Below are 16,677 nucleotides of genomic sequence, written 5' to 3' on the forward strand. Positions count from 1 at the left end.
TAACAGCCATCTCCTTTTAAATGTCAGATAACTTTTTAAATGCCAAGTGCTTACGCAACACCTTCTGTGCAATTCAAATCAGCTTTACCAAATTAACTCATTAATCTTTATTGTTTCATTTACTGAAGAGAAAGGCTTCCAGGTGTTTTTAGCAGAACATGAAAATATTGGTTACAATACAGTATAGGTGGGTTTTGATTTTCTGCTAAACATTTCACCCTTCCACCAGTTTTGTAATCATTCCCACTGAAGCCTGCACAGAAGAAGAAACGAAAAAGCTTCAGGCATCTCTGCTTTCTACTAATTCCCCCATTTTCCTTCCCTTCTGTCTATCCTTGTGCTTTCTTCCCCCTTTTGCATCTTCAGATACCTTGGCTCCTGTTTACTATTTATTCTGCTCTCTTTGCTCTCAAAATAGCCCAAGAGTTGCAAGTGTCAATTATGATGGCTCTCCCACCCAGAAAACAGAAGGTGCCTTGCAGGATCAGGGATGGAACCCAGAGGGCCAGTCAGAACAGGCCTAGGAATCAGGAATTCCACTTTGCTTTTCAGAGAACCCCTGCCTGGTTTTACCTCAGAATAATCAGATACAGGCTACCCTGATGGCTAAAGATAGAGAGAGGCTTCCAAGGTTGACTCCTTCTTGTCACCCAGCTCTCTGCTCCAGTCATCTTGGAAAGGTCTTCTCTCATCACCCAAAGGCAAGTCCCACCCCTCCGCATCAACCTCCATCCTATCCCATTCCATCGTCTTCATAGACTGATCACTATCTAAAATCATCCTGGTTATGTACATGTTTGCTTGTCTGACACATACAATATCACCGAATAAATATCAGCTTAATGAATAAATGCAAACCCATCCCAACGCATGGCTTTCCTGCCTGGTTTTAACTTTCTGACTTATTTCTCCTCACCACCTCCCAGAATCCTCTTTATATATTTAATCTGTTCTTTCCTCCCATCTCCCAAGCCCCTTTCACTATCATTTATTTGTTAGAACACTTGAATGTAATAAGCAAAAATAGTTCTTCACATTCCAGTGACTATAGAGCCTTCACAGAAGACATTCCATCAAGCTAGAATTCATGGCCCCTAAAGTTAAGGAGATGAGCCATATAGTCAAAAGAATTGTTTTATCAAAAGATTTACAGGCTTGGGGGCACCTGGGTGGCTCAGTCAGTTAAGTGTCAGACTCTTGATCTCAGCCCAGGTCTTGATCTCAAGGTCGTGAGTTCAAGCCCCATGTTGGGCTCCACGCTGGGCATGGAGACCACTTAAGAAAAACAGAAAAGATTTACAGGTCAGATGATTTGGAGAGACTTTTCTCAAAGCCTCTCAACTTACCACTCTTCAATCTGAGCCTCACATAAGGAGTTAAAGTAATTCTAGCCATTGGAACTGGCTGTGACTATGCTTTTGTCCTCTGGGCTAACACAAAATCTTCCCTTGAAGATAATGGAGAAATTTCCCTCAAATCATTATTGTCTGATTTCTGTTATTGCACCCAGTGATTCGTGCATGATTTTAGAAGCTAGAAAGCTTCAAATTTTTGTCTGATTCTAGCTTGGACCAAATGTTTTCATTTGATCTAGAAACTGGGAGAGGCTGTCTCACTCTGAGGAGCTAATCAGATATATGACTGAGATGACAAAAAATTGGATATGTATTTGTCCAGAAAAGTCTTTATCTCTAGCCACATTTCAAAACAAAGGAAATGGGTGGAGGTGTTCATCAAAATGATGGCTGTTTGTGGGGACCCAACTGTTAATTCATCATTAATACTTTAATATAAATGTTATAGGAGGGGGAGTTTATAATGGCCCAGAGAGACAGACATCTGAGATTTAGTCTCCTAGAAAATATGGAAATGATCAAATCCACACCCACGGTGATCTCATGGCATACTAGTGACCCCAGCAAATCAGCCCTGAAAAATAACAAATAACTTTGCTCTTTGGAAATGAGGAGCCAGGGCTATGCAGAGGACAGGCCTTGGAGGTCAGCACATACTTCCTGTAGAGACGTCTTCACCGGCCTTCCGCGTTGCAACTGATTTGGGCCATAACACATAGCTTGCCCCAATGTGATTGTTACTCTTCTGTTCAGCAAATACTATCAAGTGCGTGTTTGTTTCCAGACCCTGTACCAGGCACTGCTGCTACCTGGGAACAGCACAGTCATGGTTCCTGCCCTCATGGAGCTTATAGTCTAGTGGGGGGCGAATTGGCTGCACAGCATGAGCACCCTTGTGGGCAATGGGGGAAGTGTCAGTGCTGTGGGATCTCATGAAAGGCCCAGACCTGAAGAATAAGGAAGAATTTGAAGGGAGGTGTGTGTTGCCAGGAAAGGGAAGGGCATTGCTTCAGGAACAGAAAGGTCAGTGTTGGCGGTAGCTCTTCACACTTGCTATTCCCACAGGGAGGGAAATTGTGCCTGCAGAAAACCCCACAGAACCTGCCCTGGCCTTCTTCAGAGCTTTGCTCAAACACCCCCCCCCCTTTTTTTAAGATTTTATTTTATAGTAAGCAAAGGGGCAGGCAGAGGGAGAGGGAGAGGCAGGTTCCCCACAGGGCAGAGAGCTGGATGTGGAGCTCAATCCCAGGACCCCGGGATCACAGCCCGAGCCAAAGGCAAATGCTTAACTGACTGAGCCACCCAGGCGCCCCTCAAACATCATTTTCTTGTGGAGCCTTCCCCGAGTACCCTGCTTAAAACTGCAGCTTCGACTGCTCTCCTCAGCTACTCCTTACTCCCCTCGCTGCTTTATTTTTCTTCATATCGTAAATCACTGGCAGACATAACTTATGTTGCACTAGTTTGTTATCTCTTCCCTCCCAATGGAATGTATGTGCCGTTTTCACTAGGGTGGAGACTTCTGTCTGCTTCTTGCACTGTCGTATCTGCGCTACTGGGCATAGAAAAGGCACTCAATAAATATTTGTTGAATGACAGAATGAGGCAGGAGAGATGGTCCAGAGCCAAGCAAAAAGGGTCTTTTAAGTGAGTTGGCCTTCATGCTGAGAGCAAGGGCCTTTTAATATTTTAAGCAGAGGAGAGGACTGGTATGGTCCCCTTTGCATCTTGGAAAGATCGCCCAGCTTACAGTATGGAGCATGGGCTAGAAAGCAACTTCAGATCAAACTTCATTGTGCTCTGACTCATGACATCATTTGCCTGTTGTGGTAACAGGAGAGAGCATGGCCCAAGAGACTGAAGAGGCCACAGGGCCTCCCATTCTTCCTTCCCTCTTGCTAGATTCATTCAAATCACTCCTCCTAACACATCAAACACATTCTAAGCTTGCAAATAAACTGGAATCTTGCTATAACTTTATCTGCAAGGTAGATTTGAAAACCATTTGTGGGGGCGCCTGGGTAGCGCAGTCGTTAAGCGTCTGCCTTCAGCTCAGGGCATGATCCTGGCATTCTGGGATCGAGCCCCACATCAGGCTCCTCCACTGGGAGCCTGCTTCTTCCTCTCCCACTCCCCCTTCTTGTGTTCCCTCTCTTGCTGGCTGTCTCTCTGTCACATAAATAAATAAAATCTTAAAAAAAAAAAAAGAAAACCATTTGTGGAAGCCATAGAAGTATTGAAAAGATCTCATTAAAAAAGGAGTCTGGGGCAGATGGTGATTTCAGCTCTGCCATTTACCAGCTGTATGGCTTTGGGCAAGTTACGTTAAGTAACTCCCAGAGCCTCTGGTTCCTCATCTGTGAAATGGGAATAACAAGAACAGGGTTGTTGTGAGAATTAAATAAAATGATTACAACCACGAGACACAGGAAGGTCCTTTTATCCCCTTTCCCATTATACTGACCCCAGCTATGAATTAATAACCAGTCTTGGATTATCCTCTATACATCTGGGCCCCCTGTGTCTTCGATGGTAAAAATAGGTGTTATGACTAGTGTTCCAACGATGAAAAATTACTTTCTATAAATATTTGGGGATTTAGACTAGCTCTTGTCGCACTGTATATCATTCCTATGAAAGTTGAGCTTTCTGCTTCTCTTCACAGGGAGCCCAGCAGTCCTTGGAGGCAGCAGCTCAGAAGACAGGAGAGCCTCAAAGTTGTATAAATAAAGGGCTGATATGTTCAAACAGAAAAGAATTTTACACGCGCAAGCTGCACATCGACATGACGCCGTTCCTGAAGGTGATCTCACACTGAGAAGACGAGGGGTTTTATAGACACATACACAGGCATTCCAGTTAATACATTTCTGCATGGTACAAAAACAGCTTCAGAAGTCCCTCAGAGTTCCTGCTTTATCAGAAGGGACAGAACATAGGCAGTTTGTAGCAGATGAAGGCAGAACAAATTAGGACGGTAATCACAGCCAGCCATCGGGACAGATCGGTTGGATATCTGGTTTGGGTGGTGGGGGACAGAGAAAAGAGAGGAGAAAGGATAACCTTGAACTACCTCATAAAACAAGCAAATATAATTCATTTTATCTTGACAGTAGCTAAAATAATTGTTACTTTTTTATCACCATAACTGAGTAGAGCTGGTATTCTGACTGGAGGAGAAGATTGATTCTTGGTAACTATTTACAAGTCAGCTGCATATCCTCTTTGAATGTCTGACCTTATTTTCTGTTCTCTAAGAGTTCATTATTTTCCTAAACTCAGCTTCATACCAGTTACGGGTACTGCGAGTTCCTACGGTGTGGATGTCATTTGTCCACCATTGCAATACTGTCTCCTGCCCCAGCATCTAACACAGCGCCTGGCACAGGCGAGGTGCTCACTGAAGGCCCCGTAAATTGGTCCCCTTTTTATCCAACAGCCTCTGGCTTACGGTCCTCTTCTTACCCATTCTTTGCCCCCTAAGAACTGAATGAACTGGAAATAAATGATCAGGGAGTAAAAGAAACTAATCAGGAAACAAGTAAGGCTTGGCATTGAAGGATCTCCGATCCTTTGTACAATCCTAGAGACCAACATCCCAGGCCCTTGATAAGAAGTGACTAGGAAAGACAGAAACAGTGGAGAAGAAACCAAATACATGCAGGGTTCAGGATGGTGGCACTATCTGATGCTGTAAACTGTCAGAGACTTGGGAGGTCATGAGGGTCACCCTCCTAACCTCAGCTAATACAGAGTTCTCAGGTTACATCTTCTCTGGGCTACTCCAATCCCAGCTCTGCTGTGTGGGGCTTCAATGAAGAGTCATGTATCTGTCCCCAGTCTATCTCACTCAATGGCTGGCTCTGCGTTCCTCTGTTTCCTCTGGGATAAGCTCTTTCCCCATGTAATGAGATGATCACTGACTTTTCTTTCCTGGATCATTCTGGAACTAAATCTCATTGGCCCAACTTGGGTCACATACCCACACCCAAATAAATCACTGTGGCCAGGAAATTGGAATACACTAATGGCCCAGCCTGAAGTCACAGGGATTAAAGGTGGGGAGGGGAGGAATGTCTCAAAAAGGAAAAAGAAGGTCTTTTTTTTTTTTTAATTTTATTTATTTATTTGACAGAGAGAGAGAGCCATTGAGAGGGGTAACACAAGCAGGGGGAATGGGAGAGGAAGAAGCAGGCTCCAGCAGAGGAGCCTGATACGGGGCTCGATCCCAGAACTCCCAGGATCACGCCCTGAGCCGAAGGCAGACGCTTAACAACTGAGCCATCCAGGCACCCCAAAGAGGGTCCTTATAACCACAGTAAGAGAGAATGATTCTAGACAAGAAAAAAAAAGTTGCTACATATTCAAACTAATTACTTTAATTCATTATGCATTATATGAGTTTGCTAGGGCCACCGAACAAAGTACCACAGACTGGGTGGCTAAACTGAAATTTATTTTCTCACAATTCTGGAAGCCAGAAGTCTGAGATCTAGGTATTGGCAGGGTTGGTTTCTTCTGAGGCCTTTCTCCTTGGCTTGTAGATAGCCGTCTTCTCTCTGTGTCTTCACATGGTCTTTCCTCTGTGTGTGTCTGTGTCCTAATCACCTCTTCTTATAAGACACCAGTCATATTGGATTAGAGCCCCCACCAATGATGAGCCCACCTCAATTTAAATTTTTAAAGACCATATCTCCAAGTACAATCACATTCTGAGGTACTGGTGGTGGACTTCGATATATTAATTTTGGAGGAAGACCATTCAGTCCCAAATACTTATACTAATGAAACCATTCTTTTTTTCTTAGCATCAGTTTAGTTCTCCCCTTAGGGCCTAAAGAATTATGGTTAGTACTTCCTGGGATGGGATATCATCAACATCATCACTACTCATTCAATCCATAGTGAGCATCTGCTACCTACTATGTGTCTGGCCCTTTCTGGGCATTTGGAATATATCAGCAAACAAAAGAGAACAGGATCCTTGTTCTGCCCTAGGCAACATGTATAGTATGTCCAAAGGTGATAATTACTATGGAAATGAGATAAATATATTTATGGAGCTTCTAGGAACTACAGATTTCAGATTGTAGAATTTTACAATTATTTTTTGTGTATTTAGTGTCCACAATGATTTGAATTACATTTTCTGTTCAGCAATGTTGGCACCGTGTTACAGAGGGGAAGGCATTGTCACCCCTAAGGCCCACTTTCCAGTCCACCCGTTGTAAGACTCACAGAAACTATAACTCAGCCTGCTTCTGCAGGGGCTCACAGAGCACACACTAGGCTTTCAGACTCCCAGACTGTCCTTGCCCAAAAGATCACACCCTTTCTTGAGAATGTTCAATGTTAAAAGCTCTCCGTAGGTAAACCTTCCCCTTCTTGATATGGTAGCTCCTAGATTCTTAGGAAATCCTTAAGTATTGTAGAAAAGGACTTAATCTCAGGGCTTGTGTAGAAAAGAATGGTGAATTCAAACAGAGAAAGTCCTGTCCTCAGCATCTGAAGCTTTATAGAAACCAGCTCATTCTACACATGTCATTTGTGCATTTCCTGCCTATCCACAGGGCATTTCATTCTTTTTTTCCTGGTGCATGTAGGAAGCATTGCACATTTCAGGGTTCGAGAGTTGGAGATAAAAATATTGAGGCAGAAAAGGGGAATGGAAAAAGATGCAAATAATCATAATTGCTGACATTACTGAGCACTTACTCTGTGCCAGACTGTTCTAAATTTTACGTGCAAGAACTCCTTTAATTCACAAAACGAACCGAAGAAATAGATAACATTAGCCCATTTTAGAGATGAGAGAACTAAGGCATTGAGAGGTTAAGTAACTCCCCAAATGTCCTACCATTGGTAAGAAATGACAGAAATAAGATAAAGACAGCCCAGCTCCAGAGCCCATGTTTTCAACCATCTGCCATAAAGCCTCACTGAAAACCCCTAAAGAGTGACCTTGTAACACCTCTGGGACTGTGCTTCCTCTTTAGTAAAATGAAAATAGTAATACTGGGACCTCCATACCTGCTTCTCAACAGTGAGGCAAGAATTACATGAAATAATCTTGAAAGAATGTTCACATTTACAAAAGATTCAACTCATAAAGGAGAAAGGAACAAACATTCATTGATTCCTGCTTAGGACCAGGCCCATATTAGAACTTACTTAATTTTCCCACCCCCTTCCTGGTGAGTGTGCCCATCCCCGCTGTACAGATGAAGAAGCAGGGCTGGTGGAATGAGCCTATGATTGGTGACATGGCTGCCAGCAGAGGGCGCTAGGATTCAAAGCCACAAAACCCACAATACCTGATCTTGACAAAGTCAGTCTACTCTGTTTCCGAGAAGGATTTAATTGTACATCTTTGTTTTGGCCTCAGAACCTAGGAGAGGAGCAGAGATTTAATAATATATTTTAATCTTAGTAATACAAGATGCCTTATGATTTTCATAAATCAGTTTTCTTTACTAAAGAAAACGTGCAAGATATTTATAATATACAAGAAAAGTTGTACTACCTTGAAGTTGAAACTCTTAAATAAGACACTGATTTTTTCTTTTTTTTTTTTAAGATTTTATTTATTTATTTAGAGCGAGAGAGAGTGCGAGCAGTGGGTAGGGGAAGGGGGAGAGGCAGAAGCAGAAGGAGAGGGAGAAGCAGACTCCCCAATGAGCAGGATCCTGATACGGGGCTTGATTTTAGGACCCTGGGATCACAACCCAAGCTGAAGGCAGACACTTAACCGAGTGAGCCACCCAGGTGCCCCTAGATACTGATTTTCTTCCGTTATTAAGAAGCTGTTGAAATTAGACATTTAGATGCATGAATTGTGGCATGTTACACAGAATTTCCAAATGTATTTTCCTAAATAAGCTTTTTAAGAAGAAGCCTGTACAATATTATTACTCCCATTTCACAGATGGAGAGAGTGAGGTGCAGAGATAGGTCATGTAGTTGGCTGCTGGCCCACTGGAGCCTCACCCCTCCCTGACCCCTGCATCCCACGCTGCTCCATTCTCCAGGCAGCTCCTCATGAAAGCCTGCCATGGGCCTAGAAGTACCGTGCTCAGATGGGGCACTGTGCATGAGGGTAGTGGGCAAGACTAGTGGAAGATTCTCTGAGAAGAGATGAGAACTGCAGGCCACCTGGCCCAGCCCCTGTCCTTTGAAGAAACTGAGGCTCAGGGTTTGAGTAAGTCACATGCTCTGTAAGGCATGAAGTGTAGGAGTCAGGGCCCCAGGCAGTCTGACGGCAGGACCCGCACCCCAGCCACTCAGGCAACTGCATCTCATGTCTGGTTTCAGTGCTGCAGTTTGTATTTACAAAGTGTTTGTTAATATCCCCACCCACCCCCAGCCCTATAATACCACACTGCTGCCAGCGCTTTTTCTAAATACAGCTCAGTCCTCTCACTGGTTTGCTTGAAATTCCTTACCATGTCCTCATTAGCCTTCTGGTTAAATCCTGGTATCCAAGATGTATTTCTTTTATAAATAGAAAAAGAGAACAAATCCATTTTTTTAAAACTCCATACTGCAACCTGCAAGATCTGGCCCATATCTAATTCACACTGTCCACGCACGGCAGCCACACCACACTACCCCCTGACCAGCCCAGGCCGCTTCCTCTGCCCGGAACTACCCTACCTCCCCTTCTCTGCAAGACTCAGCACTATGTCCCCTGGTAACCAAGCCTTCCCCAGACCAATTTAGCTTCACCTCCTGTGAGGTCCTGCAGAAACCTGTCGTAATCTGTCACAACGTGTATCACAGCACTGCAATGCTGAGGTTTTATGTTGTTTCTCCACAAGTCAGTGAGCGGCTTACAAATAGATCCTTCAGCTTTGTGCTCCCAATGCCGAACACACAACCTGGCACACAACACTCCATCAGTGTTCCTGGGCTGAACGAACAGATGACAAGCAAATGACTTGGCTGAAATAACCAAGCTGGGATCAAATTTTCAGTCCTTCGGTTTGTTTCACTCACTCATCAAGTGTCATTACATGCTTCAATCACGCGGTTTAGTCATTACATTTCAAAATTCATACTAAAAATGACAAATTGCATTTTATTTGGTTTAGGTTTTTAATTTTTTTAAAGATTTTATTTATTTATTTGAGAGGGGGAGAGACCACAGAGGGAGAAGGAGAGGGAGAAGCAGGCTCCCCACTGAGCAGGGAGCCCAATGCAGGGCTCAATCCCAGAACCCTGAGATCATGACCTGAGCTGAAGGCAGACACTTAACCAACTGAGCCCCCAGGGGGCCCCTGGCTTAGGGTTTTTTTTAAATTGATGTATAGTTGACATACACTGTTATGTTAGTAGTTTCAGTTTTTTAATTCCAATTTTGAATTTGAAATATATTCAGATGGTCTTTGAAATTTAAGTATAAAAGGGTATGTCTCTCAGCTGTTCTGCTCCCCTCCCCCTGGGTTCCACTGTTACTAGCTTCCTGTGTGTCCTTCCTGACCTGTAGTACACATACCTAAGCCAGTACACATACAGGAATACACAGACACATATTTTATACACACTTTAATATCATACACAGTGTTCAGAGTCTTACGTATTTTTACTTAATAGATCTTGGAGTTCTTTCTATGTTAATTCATAAAGAGATGCTTTTCACACTTGCGTAATATTCCATTGTGTGAATTACCATAACTTATTTGACTAGCCCTCGATTGGTAGCACTTTTAGGTTGTTTCAAATCTGTTGCAGTGAATGACCTTAGGTATAAGTCATTTCTCACGTGTTCATATATCTAAAACATGATAGGGTTTTTTTTATAGTTTTCTAAGCAACAGACAGAATTTCAAATTCAGACTACTTCTTTTTCTAACAGGGACCTGCCAGAAAGTTCTTTCAATGTCCCTGACTCCCTCCATCTCCCCATCTGCGAAATGAGAATATTTCTTGCCCCGAAGCCTCATAGCTACATGTTGTTAAGACTGAAGGTTTATCTTTCTTGCCTTTAAAATTCTTCCAAAGGAGCAGCTTGTTTCTCCCTTTTAATCCATTTTCCCATTATATTAAAAGGACTGAAAACAGGAATTTGTCTTTCAGTTCATCTCTTTTCTACTCTTAAAACTTAGCAGTTTACGGGTGACCAAGGTGGGTTTTCCTGTTGTAATTTTTCAGAAGACCTTTCCATTTATTTAGGGATGATTTTTTTTTACTGCACCAAGGCCAGATCTGTTTTGTCTCCAAAATGAGAAATGCAAAAGAAAGAAAATTACTGTGCTCGCATCGGCAGCACATATGCTAAAATTGGAGTGATACGAGAAGATTAGCATGGTCCCTGAACAAGGATGACAAACAAATTCATGAAGGGTTCCCTATTTTTTCGTACACCTAAAACTAATGCTGTACGTTAATAAACTGGAATTAAAATAAAAACTAGGGGGTACCTGGCTGACTCATTTGGAAGAGGATGGTGTGACTCTTGATCCCAGAGTCGTGAGTTTGAGGCCCACATTGGGTTTAGAGATTAATAAAAAAAAATAAATAAATAAAAAATAAAAAATAAAAACTTGAAAAGCAGAAAAAGAAAGAAAGAAGACTATTTAACAGTTGTAGCTCTTTTTTTAAAGATATATTTTATTTTTTTTATTTAAATTAATTAAAGCAATCTCTACACCCAACGTACAGCTCGAACTCACAACCCTGAAATCAAGAGTCACATGCTCTTCCAACTGAGCTAGGCAGGTGCCCCAGCTCTAGCTCTTTTACGGCAGATTATCTCATTAGCTACAAACTTAAATCTAACAAGTGAGAAACACACAGGGTAAAAAGCCATAGAGTAAGAAGAGAACATCAAACAAATTAGCAGATAATTAATTGTCTCTTCCCAAAGCAGTTTGGGTATTTGATAACAAAGTGGAAGAACTGATTGCCACTAAATATTAAGGAACTTTGGTCCTAGGGGAGACTTCCAGGGCTCTCCATATCCAGTTCCTTCTCTGTAGCTGACTTGAAGCTGTAGATTCAGCAGAGATCCAGGTGACAAAGGCCAAGAGCTGACTTCATCAGACACACGAGGCTTTACTTAAGTCATTGATCTACCTGCCACATCACCCTGGCTACCAACATGCTGCTCTTCTGACAATGCCCTGGAGGAGAACAGTGACCATCAGCCCTGGCTACATATTGGAATCAAGAGAAGCCTTGAAAATGCCCTAGTTCCAGAAAGTCTGATTTTATGGTTTGGGGGTCAGGACTGGGAATCATACTTTTTAAAGCTCCACAAATAATTCTAACTGTGCAGCAGTGTTGAGAACCACTGTTATAGAGATTCCTAGATGGTGGATGGCAAGCAGTTTGTATGACTGGGAGAAAGAAGGAAAAGGGGTTAGATGTGGTGAGAAACCCAATCTGAGGTCATCTGCAAACTCGACAAAAGGCTAATCTGACCCTTTTGCTTCCCTGCCTTAAATCCTCAGTACCTTCCATTTGTTCTCAAGATAAAGACAGAAGCCCTTAATCTACCTTCAAGTCCTTGGGATTCTGATTCATCCCACCCTTCCCATTCTTTCAGTGTCTACTCTCATCACCCCAGTCAGCCATCAAGTCCCTGGAGGTAACTTGCTCCTTTGTGAGTTGGCCTTTGCGTGTGGCATTCATCTCCCCACCCCCAGTTAATGCCAGGCATGGAGCAGTCACTGCACACATCAGTGGGCCAGCCCCCCACAAGAGAAGTACAATTGAGACCCCATCAGTGCTCAACACTGCAGCTAACCCCACCTGGCTTTTTAGAGTTCTTCACACTGCTTCTAGACTTCTTGGACACTGAAAGTTAAAATAAGCTGACAAAGAAGGAGAAGAAACAACTAAGAAAACTAGGTTTCCTTTTACCAAAGGGCACGGACCACAGGAGTGTTTGCCTTTATTTTGTCTTATGTATTTTTTTTATTATGTATTAACTTCATAGGAAAATGGAGATGAACTGGACGATCATGAAGAACCAGGAGGACCCGTCACAGAAAATCATCAAGACACCCAAGGTAGAGACAGCTGGGTTGGTTTTTAAATCTTATCACAATAATTGTCTGATGAGGTTTGCACTGGTTGAAAGATGTTAATGCAGAATAACTCTTCCATTTCCTCTCAGGGCCGGAAGTCAGAAAACATGCCAAAGTGCTGAGTTCAGATGCTGATGGTTTTTAGTGCATCACGAACCAACTGATGATAGCATGCTTTTATATTCTTGGACTTACTGAAAGATTTCTTTCCTGCCAGAGGCCGCAGGTTGATGGAAGGGAGTGGAGACCCTGGGGCATCACGAAAAGGCTACACAAGCATTTCCACTTCTCTGTTCCTCTTGCTTTCACATGGGCTCGGATATGCAGGTGCAGGAGCTGAGGTTCCCTGCCTAGAGGGTTAATATTCCAACAGAGGGGCGACCAGTGTCTTTAGAGACCCAAACCTTGCTGCCCACCACCCTGGGTGGCCAGAGCTATTCAAGTGTGGCTTCCTCCAAAAATGATCTTGCATTTAATAATGATGATTCTAGGATATATCAGACCCAGAACTGCGCTTTTTGGCATAGTTCATATTCCCACACCCTGAGCTAGACTCTAATCTCTCCCCCGGAGACACCTGTGCGTCTGTGTGTTGCTGCGGTTGGGTAGACCCAAGTAGCAGGACTGTTCTTTATCCTCATTGCATCTTGCAAGAATGGACACTGATATGGGAGAGACTCTTGTGTTTGCAAGGGGCGGGCACAGTGCCAGCCGGAAAGAATTGTTTGTTGTTTGCTGTACAAAGACATCCAGTAGAGGGAGCAAATAGGGGTCTGTGCTCTGCTCCCAAAGCCATGCACCTCAGGATTGGGGCTCTCCACGCAGTGGGGGCTCCTTTTCTTACTCGGCCTTTCTACCGGGGTGCCTTGCTTGGTTCACATAAAGTGCTCTATATGGGCTAGCAATGGCAGCTCTGAGCAGCTGAGTGGAGAACATGGGCTCTGTCTGCAGTTGGACTACCTCTGCCTTAACTCCTCTGTGCCTCAGTGTCCTTAACTGAGGCTAAAAACAGTATTCCCCTCATAACGTGGAATGAGAAATAAATGAAGTAATTCATATACAGTAGCTCTTTCATGAATATGAATATGAATCTTGACTTGGATATCATAATGATTAAATGTCTACCCTCTCATGCTCACAGTTTATCAACCTGTGAAATAACACCATGACTCTTTTTATCTCCTCTAGAACCCATGAGGCAAGGGAGACTGTGAGAGCTCACTAGAGTTAAACGTGCAAAGTCATGGATTTGGGATTTCACCCTAAACTTGATATTTTTCTGTTTACATATTTTACTTTTTCTTTCAGTTGACATTCTAAACAAAAATAATTTTTATACTCATTTTAAAAGATTTCATTGCTGGGGCACCTGGGTGGCTCAGTCATTTGAGCATAGGACTCTTAATTTTGGCATGGGTCATGATCTCAGGGTCATGGGATTGAGCCCCACGTAGGGCTCTGCGCTGGGTGTGGAGCCTGCTTGAGAGTCTCTCTCTCTCCTTTCCCCTCTGTCCCCCCACTCCTGCTCACGTGCTCACTCTTAAAAAAATTTTTTTTTTTTTAAGATTTCATTGCTTCTGCATATCAGACAATAAAATCCTATGGTAGTCCAATTTCAGGGTTTGGTCAAGCTTTTAAGCAGAATTTTTGCTAAAATAAGTCTCCTACCTCCTCCATTTTCAAAGCTGAGTGACAGTCACCAAGGAAGCATGCTCCAGTCTTCAGACCTTTCATATCATAACTCACATATGCAGAATGTGAACACTGACGAGGCGCCAAGATCTTGGCCAAGTACAGTGGAGGTTTTAGGCAGTGCAGAACGTGGTCAAATCTAAGTAATGACCAAGTCAGTTGAAACAGATTTCCTGTCTCATGACAGAGGGACGGGCTCCGGCTGAGTTCCATAAAGGTTATCCCAACAGTCTTTAATGCAGTGAAATATCAGTGCAGAAAATTAAAGAAGGCATTTGCCTGTCCTGAATGATAAATGCTAATGTTTAAAAAGGATTTCAAATCTTTGAAGGAAAACAAGACGGCATGCCAAGGAATTTTTTTTTTTTTTTTTAACTATTTAAGGATCGCTCTTCCCCTCATTGGTCTTACATCTAATTGCCTGGATTTTTTTTTTTCTACACTAAACTTAGTAGTGATCTTCATGTTTAAATTATGAGCAGTGAGCCAGTGCCATCTCCCCTGGGAATACCTTGAGTCTTAGACTTGGTGAGATTACTGCATGCAAGTTTTCACCAGACAAAGGGTTTGCAAAATTGCTCATGTTAAATACAAAAGTTTCCTTTCCACGTCTTTTCCCCACCCTCATGGCCCAAAGAAAGAATAAAAATTCAATTCTTGTTTATTTCCTAGGCCAGTGGTTCTCAAACTTCAGTGTGCATCAGAACCACCTGAGAGGCTGGTTAAAATAGATTTGGGGGCCCTGTCCCCAGAGTTCCTGATTATATCTGGTTTGAGGTCATAGAATTTGCAATTTTAGTAAGTTTGATGGTAATGCTAATGGTGGTAGCACAGAGACCACACTTTGAGAATCACTGCCCTTAACCTTGTTTCTAGAATTTATTTCTCTAAATTTATCAGCGATTTGATTTATATCATCTGTACTTTTGAAAATAATGAGGGTGGAAGGAGTAGAGGGTACTGTCTAGGCAGCCTTACAGTGATCAAGAGCACTGACCGCAAGTCTCATTCTCTGGGTTCAGGTCCTGGTTTCCGCACTTATTAACTGCATGCCCTTGAGTATGCTACTAAACTTCTCTGGGCATCTTTTTTTCATCTGTAAAATGGAGGTACTAATATTCCTTATCTCATGAGGTGACTGAGAGATAAAGGAGTTAATACGTGTAATGTACATGAGTACCTGGCGCACAATAAGTGCTCACTAAAGGCTATTAGTCTATTTCTTAAAAACCTTAATTTAGTAGCCATAAGTTGCACCTTGTCAGGAGAGGCTGGTTCTAAGTTGATAACTTGATGATTACTTTCTAGATCAGTCTCAGCGACAGGGGGGCTTGATCTTGGGGGACTGATTGAGTGAGTCCTCTGTGTAAGTCCTTTTACTTAAGGCCAAGCGTGGGCAGCAGACCCAGTCTGAACAAAGCGGTTTTACCAGCCTCTGCATTCTGTGAAAGGCTATGGAGCAATAGTGACATAACCCCTTAGAATGTGGCAGAACTTCAGATATTCTTAGGAGAGGTGGGAGGTTTGGGGAGCCCTACAGGAGGTGCAGAGGGTCCCTAATGAGTAGCCTAAAACAATGGGGGGGAAAGACAAAAGGCAGGGGGAAAAGACAAAAGGCAGGTCTTAGAAACCCTTAGAAACCAGTGAGCCATTTCTATTCTATCAGGGAAAAAAGGCTCAGAGCATTATTGTTTTAATACTCTGTTTTAATACCCTAAATACCACATTTAGGGTATTTAGGGTATTGATACAACCATTCTAACAAAGACCAAGATAAAGTGACTTCAAATAAGATGGAAAATGTATTTCTTTCTCACAGAAAAGTCCAAGTTGGCAAGCAGAGGGTAGGACAACTGTGTCCCCGGGTTCTTCTCTCTGCCATCGTGGTTACCCTTCTCTACATGGTCAGAGCTGGCTCAACATTTCCTCACCCTGAGGACAGGAAAGAAAACATCCGTGTTGGGCCCACTGCCGCCTTGTAGGAGCACAATTCCCACTGGCCCACCTAGCGACAGGGGAGGTTCTTCAGGGGGCAGTTCCTGACTCCAGGAATAAACAGCTCTAGAAGGAGCAAATAGAATGACTTCCCAGCCTGTGCAAAGGAGTAAGGAGTAGCCAGTGTTGCAAAAATTCCTCTTAAAGCTATGGAAAAAATAGATCGGAAGTGTGTGCCCAGGAGTTGAGACGGCGCCCCAGAATCTACAGCCTGGAAAGTGGTACCCCTGCAAAGGACTGCCTCTTGATGTCAGTGGGGCCCCCCAGCTCCCTGATTTGCTCCCTATGAGGGCTACACAGTCACTGTATACTGTGAGGCTCTGTGATCTGGAACCCCAGTACTGGGTTCCGAAAAATCTGCTCGTTCTTAGCAGCCTGGATGACCTACACATTCTGTCACTGTTTTATTTTTTGCTTCTAGAAGGTATTTCAAAGTCCTCCTTCATGGTGGGAAGTGGTCCATCCTTAAGAATGTTTCTGGCTCATTCCACTTAACCCAGAATGGAAACCCCAGGGAAGTCCCCAGAATCCCAGAACACAGCTGTTGCCCCTTGATCCTGAAAATTCTCTTCACCTTCCAGGAAGTAAAGCCTATTTCTAACTCG

The 16,677-nt window shown here is 43.2% G+C and overlaps 1 protein-coding gene and 1 non-coding gene across 2 annotated transcripts in view; both read left to right on the forward strand.

The window, feature by feature from the left end:
• The window catches only part of KIAA2012 (KIAA2012 ortholog), a 102,424-nt gene that overhangs the window by 61,870 nt on the left and 23,877 nt on the right, over window positions 1–16,677 (forward strand). Inside the window, exons 14-15 of the mRNA XM_087862748.1 lie at window positions 4,021–4,158; window positions 12,295–12,367. Coding sequence (XP_087718874.1) covers window positions 4,021–4,158; window positions 12,295–12,367 — 211 coding nt within the window. The remainder of the gene's footprint in view (window positions 1–4,020; window positions 4,159–12,294; window positions 12,368–16,677) is intronic.
• LOC123798331 (U6 spliceosomal RNA) lies at window positions 10,605–10,710 on the forward strand. The gene has a single exon (XR_006781253.1). It is a non-coding gene; the product is annotated as a U6 spliceosomal RNA (small nuclear RNA).

Source organism: Ursus americanus, chromosome 1 (genome assembly GCF_024610735.1).
Source record: "Ursus americanus isolate L20-20 chromosome 1, mUrsAme1.1.p, whole genome shotgun sequence".
NCBI classification, from domain to species: domain Eukaryota; kingdom Metazoa; phylum Chordata; class Mammalia; order Carnivora; family Ursidae; genus Ursus; species Ursus americanus.